Below are 15,810 nucleotides of genomic sequence, written 5' to 3' on the forward strand. Positions count from 1 at the left end.
GTGTCTTATGACGCTTCACAGAAATGTCGTAGAAGAAAGCACAGTGGCTGTAGGCGAGATTAATGAGGTAAGGTCTAAGTGTCAAAGTGTCTGAGTCCTGCTATAGGCATGCTTCGTTAGTTAGGCTTTAGCTTTCCATTCGTGAGAGATCGATTAAGGAGGAGGTCTTTGAGCTGCCTTTTGAAAATTAGGTAAGAGGGATTGGTCCTGATATGGGTTGCTATGGCGTTCCAGATTTTGAGCGTATTTCCTGGGAAGGAGTGAGATGCGTTTTTTTGTTTGCAGGCTTTCGGAGGGTTAAGGAGTAGGATGTCTGTACTCCTTAGGCTTCTTGTCTGACCTGCCTTCTGGAGTTTTGAGGCCAGGTAGGCGGAATTCCCTGTGTGTAGCGCTTTGTGTGTGAGGCAGGCAGTTTTTAGGTTGGAATGCATTTCGATTGGGAGCTATTTTAACTCTTTAAGTGCAGGCGAGATGTGTTCATATTTCTTGACTCCAGTGACAATTCTAGCTGCTGCGTTCAGAGTTGATCTGAAGGGAGCTAGGGGAGATTTTGCTTATCCTTTGAGGGTTACATTTCCGTAGTCCAGTCTCGACAGCACCAGGGATTGAGTGGCTTGTTTGAGGTCATTGGGAGGCATGAAGGCTTTTAATTTATTGAGGAGGTTGAGGAAGGCGCTCTTTGCAGTGTTCTTGATGTGTTTATTCATGTCTAACTTAGGGTCCAGAGTGATTCCCAGCAATTTTACAGAATCGGGGGGGGGGTTGTGATTGAGAGCATCAATAGCGTTTAACCATTCTGTGATTTGGGGGTTCTTCTTGTTGGAGATGAAGAGGATTTCTGTCTTATCTTGGTTTAATTTCAAGTGGTTGTGTGATAACCAGTGCTGGACTTCTCTCAGAGTGCCGTTCAGACTCTGAATGTCTGCGATGGAGGAGGTTTTCAGATACATCTGGGTATCATCGGCATAGAGGTGGAAGAGAATGTTTTCTTTTATAATATGGTGGTAAGTGGTTCCAATTAGATGTTGAAAAGCTGCGGCGAGAGAACTGATCCTTGTTGGACACCCCTGCTAACAGGGAGTAGGTCAGACAACAAGTTTTTGATTTTTATTCTTTGGGTGCGGTTTTGTAGAAACAAGGTGAACCATTGTAAGACCACCTCTTCCGCTCCAACCCTTTCTTTAAGTGTCTTAATGAGAAGTGTGTGGTCAACTGTGTCAAAGGCTGCCGATAGGTCCAGGAGTATGAGTAAGCAACATTGACCTGTGTCAAGAGATTTGTGCAAATCACCTATTATATTTAGGATCACTGTCTCTCTGCTGCATCCTTTTCTGAAACCCAATTGGTGGGCATCAAGAATGTTGGTGCTGTCAAGGTGATGAGTAAGTTTGAGGAGAACACATCTTTCCTGGATTTTCGCTGGGAGAGGGAGGTTGGAGATGGGTCTGAAGTTGTCCAGATCGTTTGTGCTGGAGCCCGTTTTTTTCAGTAGAGGTGTTACTTGGCTGATTTTGAGACAATCTGACATGACTCCAGTGCTTAGGAAGCTGTTTATATTCTCGGTCCAGAGCGGGGCTAGGGAGAGTTTGAGCTTTTTTGCAGGTATGGGATCCAGGAAGTGTGCTGAGGGTTTGGAGTTGGAAATAATTTTGATTATCTCTGCTTCGGAGATGGGATTGTAAGGTTTCCATAGGTTTGTGGGATGCTTGGGTGTGGTCTCTTCCATCACTGGTAGCAGTTTACTTGTGGGGGACTACAGTGAACGTCCAGGGAGAGTTCTATCTTGGTGATTTTGTCAGTGAAGAAATTGGCAAAGTTATTGCATAGGTCTTTTGAAGACGCAACTAGGGTCACGGTGGGTTTGGAAGTTTGTTGCCTAATGAGATTGAAGATTTATTTGGGCCTGTTTTTAGCATTACCAAGGGCATTACAAAAGAAGGAAGATTTTTCGTTCAATATGTGTTTTTTATATTTTCCACAAACTGATTTGAGTCTACCTCATAGGATTGTGGACGGGTTGTTTCACCAGAGTCTTTCTGCAGCTCTTAGGGATTTATTACGATGGCGGTCAGACGGCATAAGGGACTGCCCGCCATCGGTGCTAAGGTCCTGCCATGCCAATCAGGATGCGACCGCCACCATGGCGGTCTCATCCCACATTTTTTACATTGCAGCGGGCGATTCTCTAATTAGCACCCGCCGCAATGTAAAAAATTCATGTTGTGCATTTGCATGCACAATGTGACAGGCACCGTGCAGGCCTGCCACCTTGTGCTTGCGAATGTAGGGGGGTACCATGGGTACCCGCCATGTGCACCCCCCCACACCCTGTGGGTCCGCAACAGGCCCCCAACAGCGAAAACTGCATGCCGTTCCATGGCGGCGGGGTTGATCTTCTGCCTACATCATAATATGGATGGCAATGTCTTGCAGACACCGCCACCATATTGTGTCCCTTTTCTGTCTGCTCGAGCATTCGACTGGTAGAAAAGTGGGGAGCGGTCTTTCCGTCCGCCGCGGTGGCCCCCACCATACTAATATGGTGGGGGAAGAACTCGGGACATATAGCGGGCAGATCGCCACCACCGGACGGTGGTGGCGTTCTGCCCGCCATCATAATGGGGCCCATAGTTCTCTTCTTTTGGAGTTTATGTCTGTGTTGAACCATAATCTAGATGGTATGTTCCTGACTCTTTTTAGTTTCAGGGGGGCTATTTGGACCATAATGGAGGTCATAGTAGAATTATAGTGAGAGGTCTGTTGTTGAGAGCTTGCCGTTGTGAATGGGGAGGAGGGAGTTTAACCTTTCCTCCAAGTCTTCAAGGGGAAGCTGACTTAGATTTCCTTCCCAGTGGGGGGTCTTGCGTGCGGGGCTGACACTGGATCGTTTGGTTGCTGTGGAAGAGAATGATATGATGATCAGACCAGTCAACGGGCAAATTGTGGTCCATTGAGACCTAATCCGGTTGTGCAATAATGGCATCCAGAATTGAGCCTCTGTTGTGGGCTTTCTCAGTGCAGTGTTGGGTGAGGTTGTAGTTGATTAGGAGATCGTTTAAGGTTTTGATTAGCTTGTTGTTTTTTCATTCCAGTGTAGATTGAGGTCGCCTAGAATTATGGTGTTGGAGTCACGGAGTGAGTAGTGAGTTATCAGCTCGGAGAGGTGATCTCCGAATGAGGCCGTGTTTCCTGGCGTATGGTAGAGGAGATGGCAGAGTATTGTTTTGTTATTGCTTGTCCTAATGATGGCAGTGAGACATTCGAATGAGTTGTATTCTAGGGCATCGGTTTCCATCATGGGAATGTCATTCTTGTGTATGATTGCTATACCTCCTCCTTTAATGAATGACAGTGCTCTAAATCTTCACCCAACTTCGGATCTACTGACCTTTCAGAAGATGTTGAAGGCCTAGCTGTTTCCACTCTAATGGCCTGGTAGTGTATGGCACTTGTGTTTTTGAGGTCTGGAATTGTGATATCCCTCATGGGATGATTGTGCGCTCAATAAATAAATAAATGTGTCCTTAATGCATTCTTTGTGTCAGGCTTCAACTGTTACCTGTAACATGGTATTCATAGACTGTCCTCTTTTCAGTGTTTATTTCATGGATTTCAGTGGTGTTTTCTCAGTGCTATCCAAACCTTTTAAAATCCATGCTAATTAGTTGCCCAGCCCCCAAGCTAAACAAAAACTTTGTTTTTCAAGTGTTTACAAATTGATTTTTTTGCAGTGATTCATATAAAGCACCAATTTAATTTGAAGGAGAAGTTTTGTAGGGTATTTAGTGTCTTTCCATTGGCAGTGCGACCAGGGGACTCATATTAGAGTGCTTTAAGCATAAAAAGACTGTGTATTGCACTTTCACTTACACTCAAATCTCAATATGTTTTCTCACATCTCATTACCTTTCACACTCACTCTGTCAGGATGGTTTACAGCACTATTAATGGATTAAAAAGAAGAGTGCTATATTCGTATGTTTTAACAAACAAGTTCCTGGACACAGTTGGGGGGGCATAATTCACCTACTCCTTACTGAATATTGTGCATTATAGGCATTGTCAACCAAACCAACAGCATAATCATCTCAAAATAATAATTTCTTCATCATTTCCATTGATAATTTCTTTTTACATTTTTAAATGATGTTTGAAGGCGAGTAAACAAATTAGTGTAATTTGGGTATTATATAAATGTGGAACTAGAAATAGAATTGTGAGACAGGATTTCTGAAGAAATATTTCATGTAATTGACCAAGAAACCAAATCCAAGACTGAACTTTTCTTGGGAACTGGGTGTCACATTGCAACATTTCAAAATCATGCATGTGCACGTCAAAGATGTGGTTAACCTAATTTTCTTTTTCACTGTGTATCCATTTGCAGGGAAATGGCATCTTGGACTTAACTGCAACAGCAAAGAGGACTTTTGCCACCACCCTCTTAATCATGGTTTTGATTACTTCTATGGTCTGTCAATGACCAACCTCAAAGACTGCAAACCAGGTCATGGAAGTGTGTTTCGAGATGGGCTTCCCAATGCAATGAAGAGACCTCTTCAGATCATTGGCACAGCTCTGATTGCCCTTGGGATACTTTATCTTATTGGGCTCATCAGAGTAACCTGGAAAGTCCTAGTAGTCTACACAGCTTTAGGAGCTGGCATTTTGCTTGGGCTTGGTTTTGTCTTCTTCACAAGTTTCAGACACTTTAACTGTTTCATTATGAGGAACCATGAGGTTGTTCAGCAACCACTGTCTTATGAGGACCTTACCCAAAGATTAACAGATGAAGCGGTACACTTTATGGAAAGGTAAACAAAATTGTCCTATTCTTTAAGCACCGTATTCCATGTAAATATCCACACATTCCGCCAGGTGAAAGGAGAGTACTTTAATGAATGCCAGTGTTGTTAGTTTGAAATGTACACTTAATGCATTCTGTGTGTCATACTTCAGGAGGTAAACATAACTTGGTATACATTTACAATGCTTATAAAATGTATCTCAATATGTATTGTATAGCTTATCTAGATGCAGCCTGTGAAGGAATCACCAAGCAACAACAAGACGCATTTCAACCCTGCTCAAGATGGTTAAGGGCATTGACACTTAGTGAGAACTTTAAGAACCATGGCCAAGTAGTTTACCTGAAATCCCTTAAGAGAATTGTTTCAGACACCTCCCAATTAAAATAGTCCTATTTCATCACCTCAAAACTACTGAAAAGAAGCAGCAGACTCAGATGGCACCAACTGCATCAAACACAGGTCTTTCAGTAGTGACAGGTTTGGCATTTTAAAATAAACAGATAAGGAAGAAATAGGAATTAAGAAACTATCCTAAATTCCCCTATAGAAATATACAGAGCGTATCTCATTAAGATGCATGAGTTTAAGAATGACATACTCTTCTGCGACTTGCACCAGAGTCCTCTATCCATTTTTGGTGTTTTGCGCTTGACCATATAATATTAATGCCTCAAGAAATGTGATCTGTATACATACTTCATAGTGTATTCATAGTTAAAGTGCATAAAACGCTGTTAATAGAGCTGCCTTTAAGATCAGCCCTAGTCAACAGTTCTCAAACAAAATACCAAGCAAACTTGAAAGTGAAAGTTTTAAATGACCTAGACAGCAGCACAAGAGCTGATTATAAGTAGATGTCACACAAGCCTCGCCCTGAGAGGTGATTCACAATGTTGCATGAACAAAAGATCCCCAGCAAAGGAAATATGCAGGTGGATATGTATTGCCACATGATAGGGATGAAATGTAAAGATTTAGTTATTGGTAAGGGACCCTTCACTGAATATAGTACACAGTACAATAAAGGTGCTCTATCAACCAGGTGAATAAAAAACAGGGTACAAGGGCCTCTTGTTAAGGGTGCACATGCCACTGTAGCACTCACAATTATACAGCAAAGTGAAGTTCAGTTTATACCTGGAAAGCTGAAGGTTTCCTGATCATTTGTCATAGGGTGGAGAACAAATTCAACAATAATACATTTTAAGAAAATACATACCTGAGGACCCTAGTCTCAGAAATACCAATCATGGGCAGAACAGAATGCAACTTCATAGCAGGCGCCAGCACGTATGCTGAGAGCCTTATCCAACCAGCCCATAGTACAGTCATGAGATTCTAATTCCTAGGAGTAGGTCTAAATGTGCGACTATTTTTTACCCTCTCCAAAGCACATTACAGCCTAAAAAGGCTGGGAAGGACATCAGGCTACAAGCAAGGTGCAGTCCTTCACCAACAACATCTTAAAAGGATAATATGAGCAATTGTGCCTTCTTTCAGAACTGGAGATGGCAATGAATGTTTAACCTGGACAGCAAAATCCCCATTTTGTGTGGTGAGATATTGCTTCTGGGTGGAACTGTAATTCTTTCTAGGCTGTGGATGGTGAGCAATATTCATGTCTATGGACTAGTTCTATTAGGACAGAAATTTGTATCATAGTTAAGTGTTCCATTTTCTCTATCTATTTACACCCGGAAACATTTACTATGCGGTTATTACAATGCAGTACAATCAAAACGGGGGTGTGGCTACAGCGTGAGGTGGAATGGCTGCCTGTTGAGGGAGCTCCGCAAGCCAGGCATACAAATCCGGCAAGTACCATGAGTTCAAGGCGCCTGTGCCGCTAAAAAACTGCTTGTGGCGTTGACAACATTCATTTGCTGATTTCGGAGCAATTCCTGAGCTCGTTGGTGCGGAGGAGCCTACAGAAATCGCCGACTACATGTATCGCTCGGCTGCCAAGAAAATGGCACCCGCTTGAGACTCTGCTTTGAGGGACCGATCCTGAACAGGGGGAGCGGTGAAGTGTACGCACTCGAAGTGCTGGATATTGGGAAGTGACGCACTCCCCTCTGCGTGAGAGAACGCTTTGTCGACTGCGGACAAATGCGGAGACGAAGATGCAGCAAGTGAAGCTCGTGCCGCGGCGGTGAGCTTGTGTGACTGTTGCGCGAGGTGTGGAGCCCTGCTGTGAGGTGACTGCAGACCTGCCCTGAGATGGAGCTCGGCATGCCCGGAGGACTGCTGGCGGTGCCGTACGTGGAGCGGGGGCCGCATTCTGGGTTGGGTGCGGGTCGGCCTGCGTGGTCCTGTCTAGATGCCCTCACATTAGTACGTGGTGGTAGCTGTAGGGGTCGGGCTACTTGTACTGGGCGCAGGGTGGCAGTTCCACCACTGCTTATTTGAAGGGATTTGTGTGGGCTCTTCGTTCCTTGGCCTGGGGTTGCTGGTGTGATCACTCTGTAGCGGGCCCCAGCCTATTACTACGGACTGAGGTGCACGGGGTCTGCCGGTGTTCTCGGGGCACGGGGGAGGGTCTTGCTGGAACCCTGTGTACACGCGGGGATACTGGCACGGCCTGGGAGCATTCCAGATGCTGCGGGCTGAGACACTGGTGGCGAAGCTCTTGCCTGGCGGAGCGGCCGTGCTCCTACTAGGAATCTACTGGTATAGAAAGTGGCAATCGCTGGATGTTACAGTGGCGCTACTGGCTATCATCAAATAACACCTCTGGCTCAATCAATGTCAGGGTGATAACCGAATACAGAGTGGCCGCGGCCTGAGGAGCTGAAACTGTTGGAGAAACCTTTAGATTGTGAATACAGCCGTGCCATCCCCCTGAGACTGACCGTGGTGTGTGTCTCTGCGGGGTGTCGCTTACACAGTGGTAGCACCTTTGGAGAACTGACCTGTTTAAATACCGAAGCGGGGTGCTGGATACTTGACCACTAGGAAATAGCTGGAAGAGACAGTGCATTGGGCCTTGCTCAGATCCGGTCATCATTATGGGTAAATCTGAGCACAAACAACCGAAAATCCAGTTTGAAAACAAACACAGACGCGAGCTACCGAAGGCTAGGTAGATCAACCGGAGGCGCAGGGTCCTTCAGGGGGATAGTGGAAAACTCGGAGGACAACACGAGGACTATTCTGCTAGAACTATGATCTGGGATGAAATCCATGAACAGTAAAATACACGTGTTGGTGACAGGCCTAGATGTGGTAAAGAAGAAGGTGGACAAGCACGAGAACAGGCTAGATATCCTAGAAAACAGACTATCGGACACCCAGGACTCGCAGGCAGAAATCCAGACCCCAATTCTACAAATGGAGAAGATTTTGGAGGTCATTAAGGCAAAAAATGAGGATTTAGAAGCGCGCTCTAGGCGCAACAACCTCTGCATAATTGGCCTGTCCGAATCCACTGCCATAACTAAAATGGAGCCATTCATCGATGGCCTGTTGCGTGAGCTCTTTGGATCGGTGTTATCCCCAGAAAATATCGTTGAGAGTGCGCACCGTTCACTGGGCCCCAGATCCAAACCGGGTGCGCCACCCCGCCCGATCATTGCGCGTCTCCTGAACTATGCTAACAGAGACGCCATTTTGAGAGAGGCTAGAGCTAAGGCTCCCATTAACTACAAGGGAGACAACTTGTCTTTTTTTCCAGATTATACCCCGGCGGTGCAGGCGGCGAGTAGAGAATTTGTGCCGGTGAAGAAGCTACTACAGACTGCCTCAGTGCCATACGCAATGCTGTACCCCGCCAAATTGAAAATCTCTCACGAGGGTCAAGCACATTTTTTCACATACTCGAAATCTGCCCTGAAATTTTCAAAACATATCTGCAAATCCAGGTCCCGACAGAACGGAACGGGCAGTTTATCAGCATCGCCAAATTGAGATGACACAGATTAGTGTTGGTGACACTGTTTTAATTTTGCTAGTAAATGGTGGAGATGTAGCAATACAGCAGTGCATTCTGTTCTGATATTGTACTTTTGAACAATTGTGGTTAGTGGTAGGGGTGGGCGGAATTTGCAAAATTTACTTTCGCAAGCTATCGCAAAATTGCACGAAATCTCCGCAAGCATGCAGAACTTTCGCGAAGATGCGGAGATTGCTTTTCCCGTCCGTTCCTGATGTGTTTTTGCATGCTCGCAGGGAAATTTACCTCTAACTTGCCCATGCGGTCGCTGATGGGCGCTGCCATCTTGCTCGCGATGCTTATTTCCTCTTCCGGGTCGAATGATGTGTTGGCGATCGCAAACTCGCGCAGGATAGCGCGACCGGTTACCAACAATCCAACATCTCATGTTGCACGCGAACGGATAGGAAAACTCATTGGTGCACTCAGTGACCCGGTAACTCACTACCGCGCACGCGCGAGAACGCATTTTTAAAGCGTGAACCAGAAAAAATTTCCGGTTTGCGTCAGATTGTGAAAGTTTTGACATTATCGCGCTATATTATTGCTTGATGGTATACAGGCGCACCACATAGTTAAGAAGTCTAGCAAGACTCAAAACAGAGTGAGTGTTTGCTGCCGTTCCCTCCCCCCCCAGCGGGTGTCTCCCTCTTGTTGAGTTGTATGGAAATTGGGTTAAATGTGCAGGAGGGGGGATGGAGTTTGTCTCGACCAAATTGGGAGGTTGGAGTGGGTGGGGTGAGGTGGGTGGGAAGGAAAGGGTATGTGTTATATTTTATTTTTGTGATTATTGCACTAATGTTGTGTGGAGTGGAAGCTGATCATCATGGCGAATGGATTAAGTGTGCCGGGAGTGCTGCTCGTCGGCTCCTAGTCGCGTTAACTATCATGTTGTTGAAGGTCATTCAGTTCCGCTATGGGTGAGAGATACGGGTTGTTGACTTGGAATGTGAGGGGCCTCAATTCTGTGATGTGTGAAGGTTGCGAAACACCCTAGCTAAGGAGGGAACTCACGCGATGCTGCAGCACTATAGTTGGTCGCACTAGACTATTGGTTATTGAGTGGGAATGCAGTTGAGTGGGTATTGGAGTTTGTAAACTTGCTGCGTATGCTATCAGATCCCAATCCTGTACGGCTAGACATAAAGATCGCCACGGCCATACATTGTCCATTCACGGCTGCGTTCGGAGGCATTATTAGATCCGGTTTACGAAGCTACGGTGCGGGAAGCCAAAGAACAATATTTTTTATTGAATAAGGGTTCAGTGGATGACGCCTCCACTTTGTAGGAGGCTTTTAAGGCTACTATCAGAGGGGTGTGCATTGGCATTTTGAAAGATATTAGAACGCAGCTACTCAAAATCGAGACTGCGCTACAGGTACTAGAGTGTAACTATACAATGGCTCCATCTGCTGACAACCTGGTCTGCATACATAAACTGGTTCTGGAATACGATACTTTAGCTGAAACTGAAATACAATACCTTTCTTGTAGGCACATGGCGCGCAGATATGAAGAGGGAGGGATACCGGGTCATACACTGGCAGGTAAGCTAAGAGACCGAATGGAGCACCCTCATATAGATAAAATCACCGTCCCACATGAGCAGAAGCACTATCATCCACTTGCCATCACTAAACAATTCAGCGACTTCTACGTGGACCTCTCTATATCCAAAGGGGGGCATCTTTGGCTGAGTATGAAGATTATCTGGAGGACGTCGCGTGCGCTTGGCTGCCGGATGCCCACAGAGAATACTTAAGCTTACCTATAGATGTTGAGGACGTTAAATCTGCTATACTAGCCCTCCCCACATGGAAAGGCGCTGGGTCCTGACGGCCTTACTGTCGAATTTTATAAAACATATGTGGATCTGTTAGCGCCAATCTTGTTAGAGGTGTATGCAGAAAGCACACAAGTCAGGGAAACTGCCACCATCGCTGCGGCAAGCGCTGATGATTACGCTGCTTGAGAAAGATAAGCCCCAGATACATGTGACTCTTATTGCCCTCTGTCACTGATTAATATAGATGCCAAGGTGTTGCCAAGATTTTAGATGTAAAACTGCTACTCCTGATGCCGCTCCTGATGCTGCCTGACCAGTCGGGTTTCATACCCGATAGATCCACGTCCCATAATCTTCGGACTATATTCTCCATGCTACATATTTGGAAACAAGCATGTCGACTGTGGCAGTGTTGCTAGACGCAGCCAAGGCATTTGATTCGGCAAATGGGAGTATATGTTTTTTGTTTTCCAGCGCATGGGATTCCCGCTTATATTCGTGCAGTGGATTAAGGTGTTGTACGCGGAACCATCGGCCATGGTTCGTGTCGGTGGGTTGACGTCCGACCCGTTTGATATAAAGAGGGGTACTGGTCAAGGCTACCCCTTATCTCCGCTGCTTTTTGACTTATTATTGGAACTCCTAGCGTGCGTTATTAGGCAGAGACATAGGAAACTGCACTAATTTCGCTATACCCTGATGACATGGAGCTGTTTGTGCGCAAACCTTCCAGGTACTAGACGCAGTTACTGCAGGAGTATGTAAGGTTTGGGCGCGTGTCGGGCCTCCTTGATAATTTGGATAAGTCCATTGTTATTCCCCTGACGGAGTCCACGGTGCAGCCGGATGTGGAATTCCCACTGGTATGGTCTGTGGACCCAATAAAATATCTCGGAGTCTGGGTCCACCGAGACCCGGATATGGTGATTCGTGAGAACTATAGGAGAGCACATACCACATTGGAGCAGCAGGTGGACATGTGGGTGACCCTGCCGCTCTCCTTGGCGGATTGTATTGCACTAATCAAAATGGTGGGTGGTGCTGCAGCGGTTTTTGTACTTGTTTACTAACATCCCGATTAAGCTGACAAAGGTTTTGTTTCACACTCTCAGAGGGACTCAGCTCCGGTTGGTCTGGGGAGGCAAACAGGCTTGTGTAAAATGGTCGGTTCTCACTAGTGATTACGATAAAGGTGGGTTTGGGGTGCCGGACTTTTATGCTTACTATTTGAGTGCGCAAGCCCAATATGCTTTTTATTGGACAAGGCCGCATGCGTTTACTCCTCATCTCGCAGTGGAGGAAGGTGATGTATACCCAATGCTATTACACAGCATGCTCACGCATCGGTCGCGCGGCATCCCACGAACCGAGATAAATACAGTAGACACGACAATAGGGGCCAGTCTGGAGATAGGGTGCGTGGCGCGCAAATTGCCGCTGTACGCACCAGCAAGCGTCATAGAACATCATGCTGCACTGTCGGTGACTCATGAAGCACCATCGATGCAGCTGCTTAAAGAGGCGGGTTTCTCACTGATGCAATATATCTACCCAGAAGGGGAGTTCATTACACAGGACGCCCTGCGATATATCAGTAACCCAAAGTTGCTATTCAGTTTTGCTTTGCACAGACTGAGGCATGCGGTCAGGGCTCACTACGTCACATATCCTATGGAACCACCCACACTACTGTCTTTGCAGTATGTGCTTACTACTCCCACTAATAAAAAACTGTTATCCATAATGTATAGATTGATCAAGGAAGAAAGCATAAGTCAGGCGAACAGGAGTTGTGAGAGATGGAATGTCTGTTTGCCTGAACCAATATCGGAGGAAGATTGAAAGTATGTTTGCGAGTTAACAGGTACACTCATCATGAACGGAACCTTACGAATCATACATTTTAAATATCTACATCAGGTGTATTACACCCCTACACAATTTCATAGATTTGGTCTGCGCAAGTCTAATTGCTGTGCATGATGCGGATTGGAGGGCGCTGACTTTCTTCATCTCGCTTGGGGATGCAGTAGAGTGGCAGAATTTTGGGAGTCTGTTGTACGGGATGTGAAGACCATGGCAGATGTGGAGCTACAGTGCACTCCACTTGTTTTTCTGCTTTGTTGTGTGTCTCAAGTCAAAGAAGTGAGGGGTAGATTTATGCGCTTGGCTCTGCTTATGGCTGCACGGAGAGTGGCGATCACTTGGGGCGGGAGACGCATACCGAAAGTAGAACACTGGGTAAAAGACTTGGTCTATTGCCAAGATAACATGGAAACATAACCAGAGGGATTACATACAATCTTGAGGCCAAAAGATATCTGGGAACCCCTGAGACTCTTTCTTCAGAAAAAGTCAACTGAAGTTGAGTAGATTGATGTGAACTGGGCATGGCGGGATGGAGTGGCGTATGGCCTGGATGTGTGATATGATTACAAGAATTGTAGATGCTCTATCGCTTCTGCACAGCAATGTCATAATGCTCAGGAACTATGTGTTTCTTTTTCTTTTTGAATCTTCTTTTATTGGTGCTTTGTGTTTTTAATGTGGTGCCTTTTTATTGTGTCATTATATTGGTTTTGCGGGGACATTTATGATTACAATTATTCGTGTAAAATGTATATACATTAAGAGATTATTCTCATGATTATTGTGGATGTATTGTGATGTCATTTTGTTTCTATTAATATTACTAAAAGAAATATATATATTATCACAACGCGGTCATTACATCGACTGCATTGTTACCACACAGTGCCTTTACAACAACTTGCACTAGATGGGGCTCTAGACTAAGGAATAGTATGATTTACTATTCCAACACCTTCCCTAGTGTTGCACACACTGGAGTTGGAATAATAAATTATACTATTCCTAAGTCCAGCGTACCATCGAGCGCAAGTTTTTGTAACAACTTGCTCGATAACCGCACTGCATGGTAACAACGCGGTCGATGTAACGACCGCATTGTGATGGTATTGCGGTGTAAAAACAGCACACTAAAAGTATATATTCCTTACACCCATTTGGAGTTTTTTAAGTGTTTCACATTATGAATTAGGTGTAGACCGTCAAGACTGTGAAAGTAGCCAAAAGGTGTATATAATGCATCTGGGTCATGGCTAAGTGTTTAAAAAAGTAAAATTGGAAGTAGTTGGAACATAATCTAAATGCTGAACATGGCTGATGTCAGAGTTTTATAGTTAGAAAGGCAAGGAGAAAGATTGGCAAATATTTCGCCTGTAGCAAATTATGTGAAGCTCATTAGCATCTTAGGAACTGATTATGAGTTTGGTGGTCCCACTGCCGCGGTCGCATTGGCGTCAGATTCACTGCTGCCCACTAAGCGGTCTACCCACTGTGAAGAATCGTTTATACCCACTTACTGGGTCTCGGCGGCGGGGGAACCGCCCAAGTCTTTCATACCCTCCTTATATAGAAAAAAGGAGACACAGGAGCCTTCGCCTGCAGGAGTAACCAAGTTTTATTCGAATAGCCCGGGCTATGGAACAGAGTCCCAAGCTTGTCGAAGACAAGACAGAGGAGGCTGCTGCTTCACTCCACAGCTGACAAGCGTATGTCCACATTTCCCACCTTAAGAAACCAGTTTGGATGGGCGCCTGGCGCCTCCGAGTCAGAAAGCAGTAACGCCATTCTTTGTTCAGGCAGGACGGTGCCGCAACAGATGGTACAAAAGATTACGGACAGGTCTTGCAAAACAGGATATGCACGTGAGAGAACAGACAGATCTTGAACAACAGGATATGTGAAAGAAACAAGTTCTGGGACGGTGGTGTGATGAAATCTTGCAAAACAGGGTGGGTGTGTGCAGGAGTTCAGTCCGAGGGTGGTGAGACCAATTGTTTGGTCCCTTTTTCAAAATTGGCTCAACTACAAGGCGCAGGAAGGGCAGGGTGACCGTGACAGTTAGAGATTCATCAGACATCAGCAGAAACAACCAGGAGGGTCATGCAGAGGTGTTTGACACGAAATGGCACCGCAAAAATAATGGAGTCCTGACACAAAATAAATGCCGACAAGAAGGACACTTTTCCTCAGACCCTCCTCTTGCCATTGAGTGGCAAATACTCTAGGAAACGTTGATATTCATGAGATCATCTGTTTCTTGTTGGAGCATCATCTTCATATTGGTGTCATGAATGTAAGAAGTTTGAGGCTTGAGAGCCTGAAGACACATTGCACAGAGCATTGGCAGGCACTGAATGCACAAACAGCAGGAGACTAGGACAGCTACTCCCAAGGCAAGGAAGATGAGGACCCGCCATCCCCATTGGGAATGGAGGCCCCAGATCCAGCCTGTGAGGGACCAGTTGCCTTCATTCTGATGGAAAGGTGATGCAGACGTTGGATGGCATCATATACTGTGGGTGCGTGATCTGGAATATACACGCAGCAGCTGGAGCCAATCAATTTACACACACCACCATGATTAGCGAGGAAGATGTCAAGGACCATACGATTTTGAAGTGTTACAAGGCGGTTTGCCTGTTGCTCTGCAGTGGTGTTGGAGAGGGCACCAGCTGTTTCTGTGATGGTGGCCTCAAGGACCCTGGTCAGTCCTCCTATAGCCCGACTGTTTGCCATGGGGCCCCAGAATGGGAGGAAACCCTTAAAGAAGTCCCCGGCTGACTGGCCTACTGTATCCTCAGCCGATATGACACCCCTACGTGAGCGGCGCAAAGCACCCTTCATCAACAGGGATCACTGAAACAATATTGATGTCAAAATATAGAACTACAAGAATATCGAGTAAAAAGTATAGAATGCAGAAATATCAAACTCCTATCTCCAAACAGGTAAGTACAAAAATATCGTTGTAAAAAATATCGTTAGTCAAAATAATAAATTTTTTAAAATTCTTTAAAATAATTAAAAATTAATGAAATAATTAATATAATTAACTTAAACATACTTAAAATACTTAAATAACCATAAAATTAATAAATAAATAATGTAAGTTAAAAAACAACATACAAATTGATTTGTTAATACATATATATATATATATATATATATATATATATATATATATATATATATATATATATATATATATATATATATATATATATATATATATATATATATATATATATATATATATACGTAATATTAATAAAACATTTACAATATTTTTACCTTAGGATAGCGGAAAGGGTAACATTTACTATTACCACTCCAGTGAGTGCAACAGTAGGGAAAGCGTTGGATAGCTAACGCCTTGCTGAGCGGCTCCCTGGCCTATCTGGTGGGGCGCCT

The 15,810-nt window shown here is 45.0% G+C and overlaps 1 protein-coding gene across 2 annotated transcripts in view; it reads left to right on the plus strand.

Annotated features, from left to right (window-relative positions):
* Positions 1-15,810, plus strand: part of STS (steroid sulfatase) — a 1,924,780-nt gene that overhangs the window by 425,446 nt on the left and 1,483,524 nt on the right. For both annotated transcript variants that reach the window (XM_078657974.1, XM_078657973.1), the window contains one exon: positions 4,388-4,814. In XM_078657974.1, the coding sequence (XP_078514100.1) occupies positions 4,388-4,814 (427 nt within the window). The remainder of the gene's footprint in view (positions 1-4,387; positions 4,815-15,810) is intronic.

Source organism: Lissotriton helveticus, chromosome 8 (assembly GCF_964261635.1).
Source record: "Lissotriton helveticus chromosome 8, aLisHel1.1, whole genome shotgun sequence".
In the NCBI taxonomy this organism is placed as follows: Eukaryota; Metazoa; Chordata; class Amphibia; order Caudata; family Salamandridae; genus Lissotriton; species Lissotriton helveticus.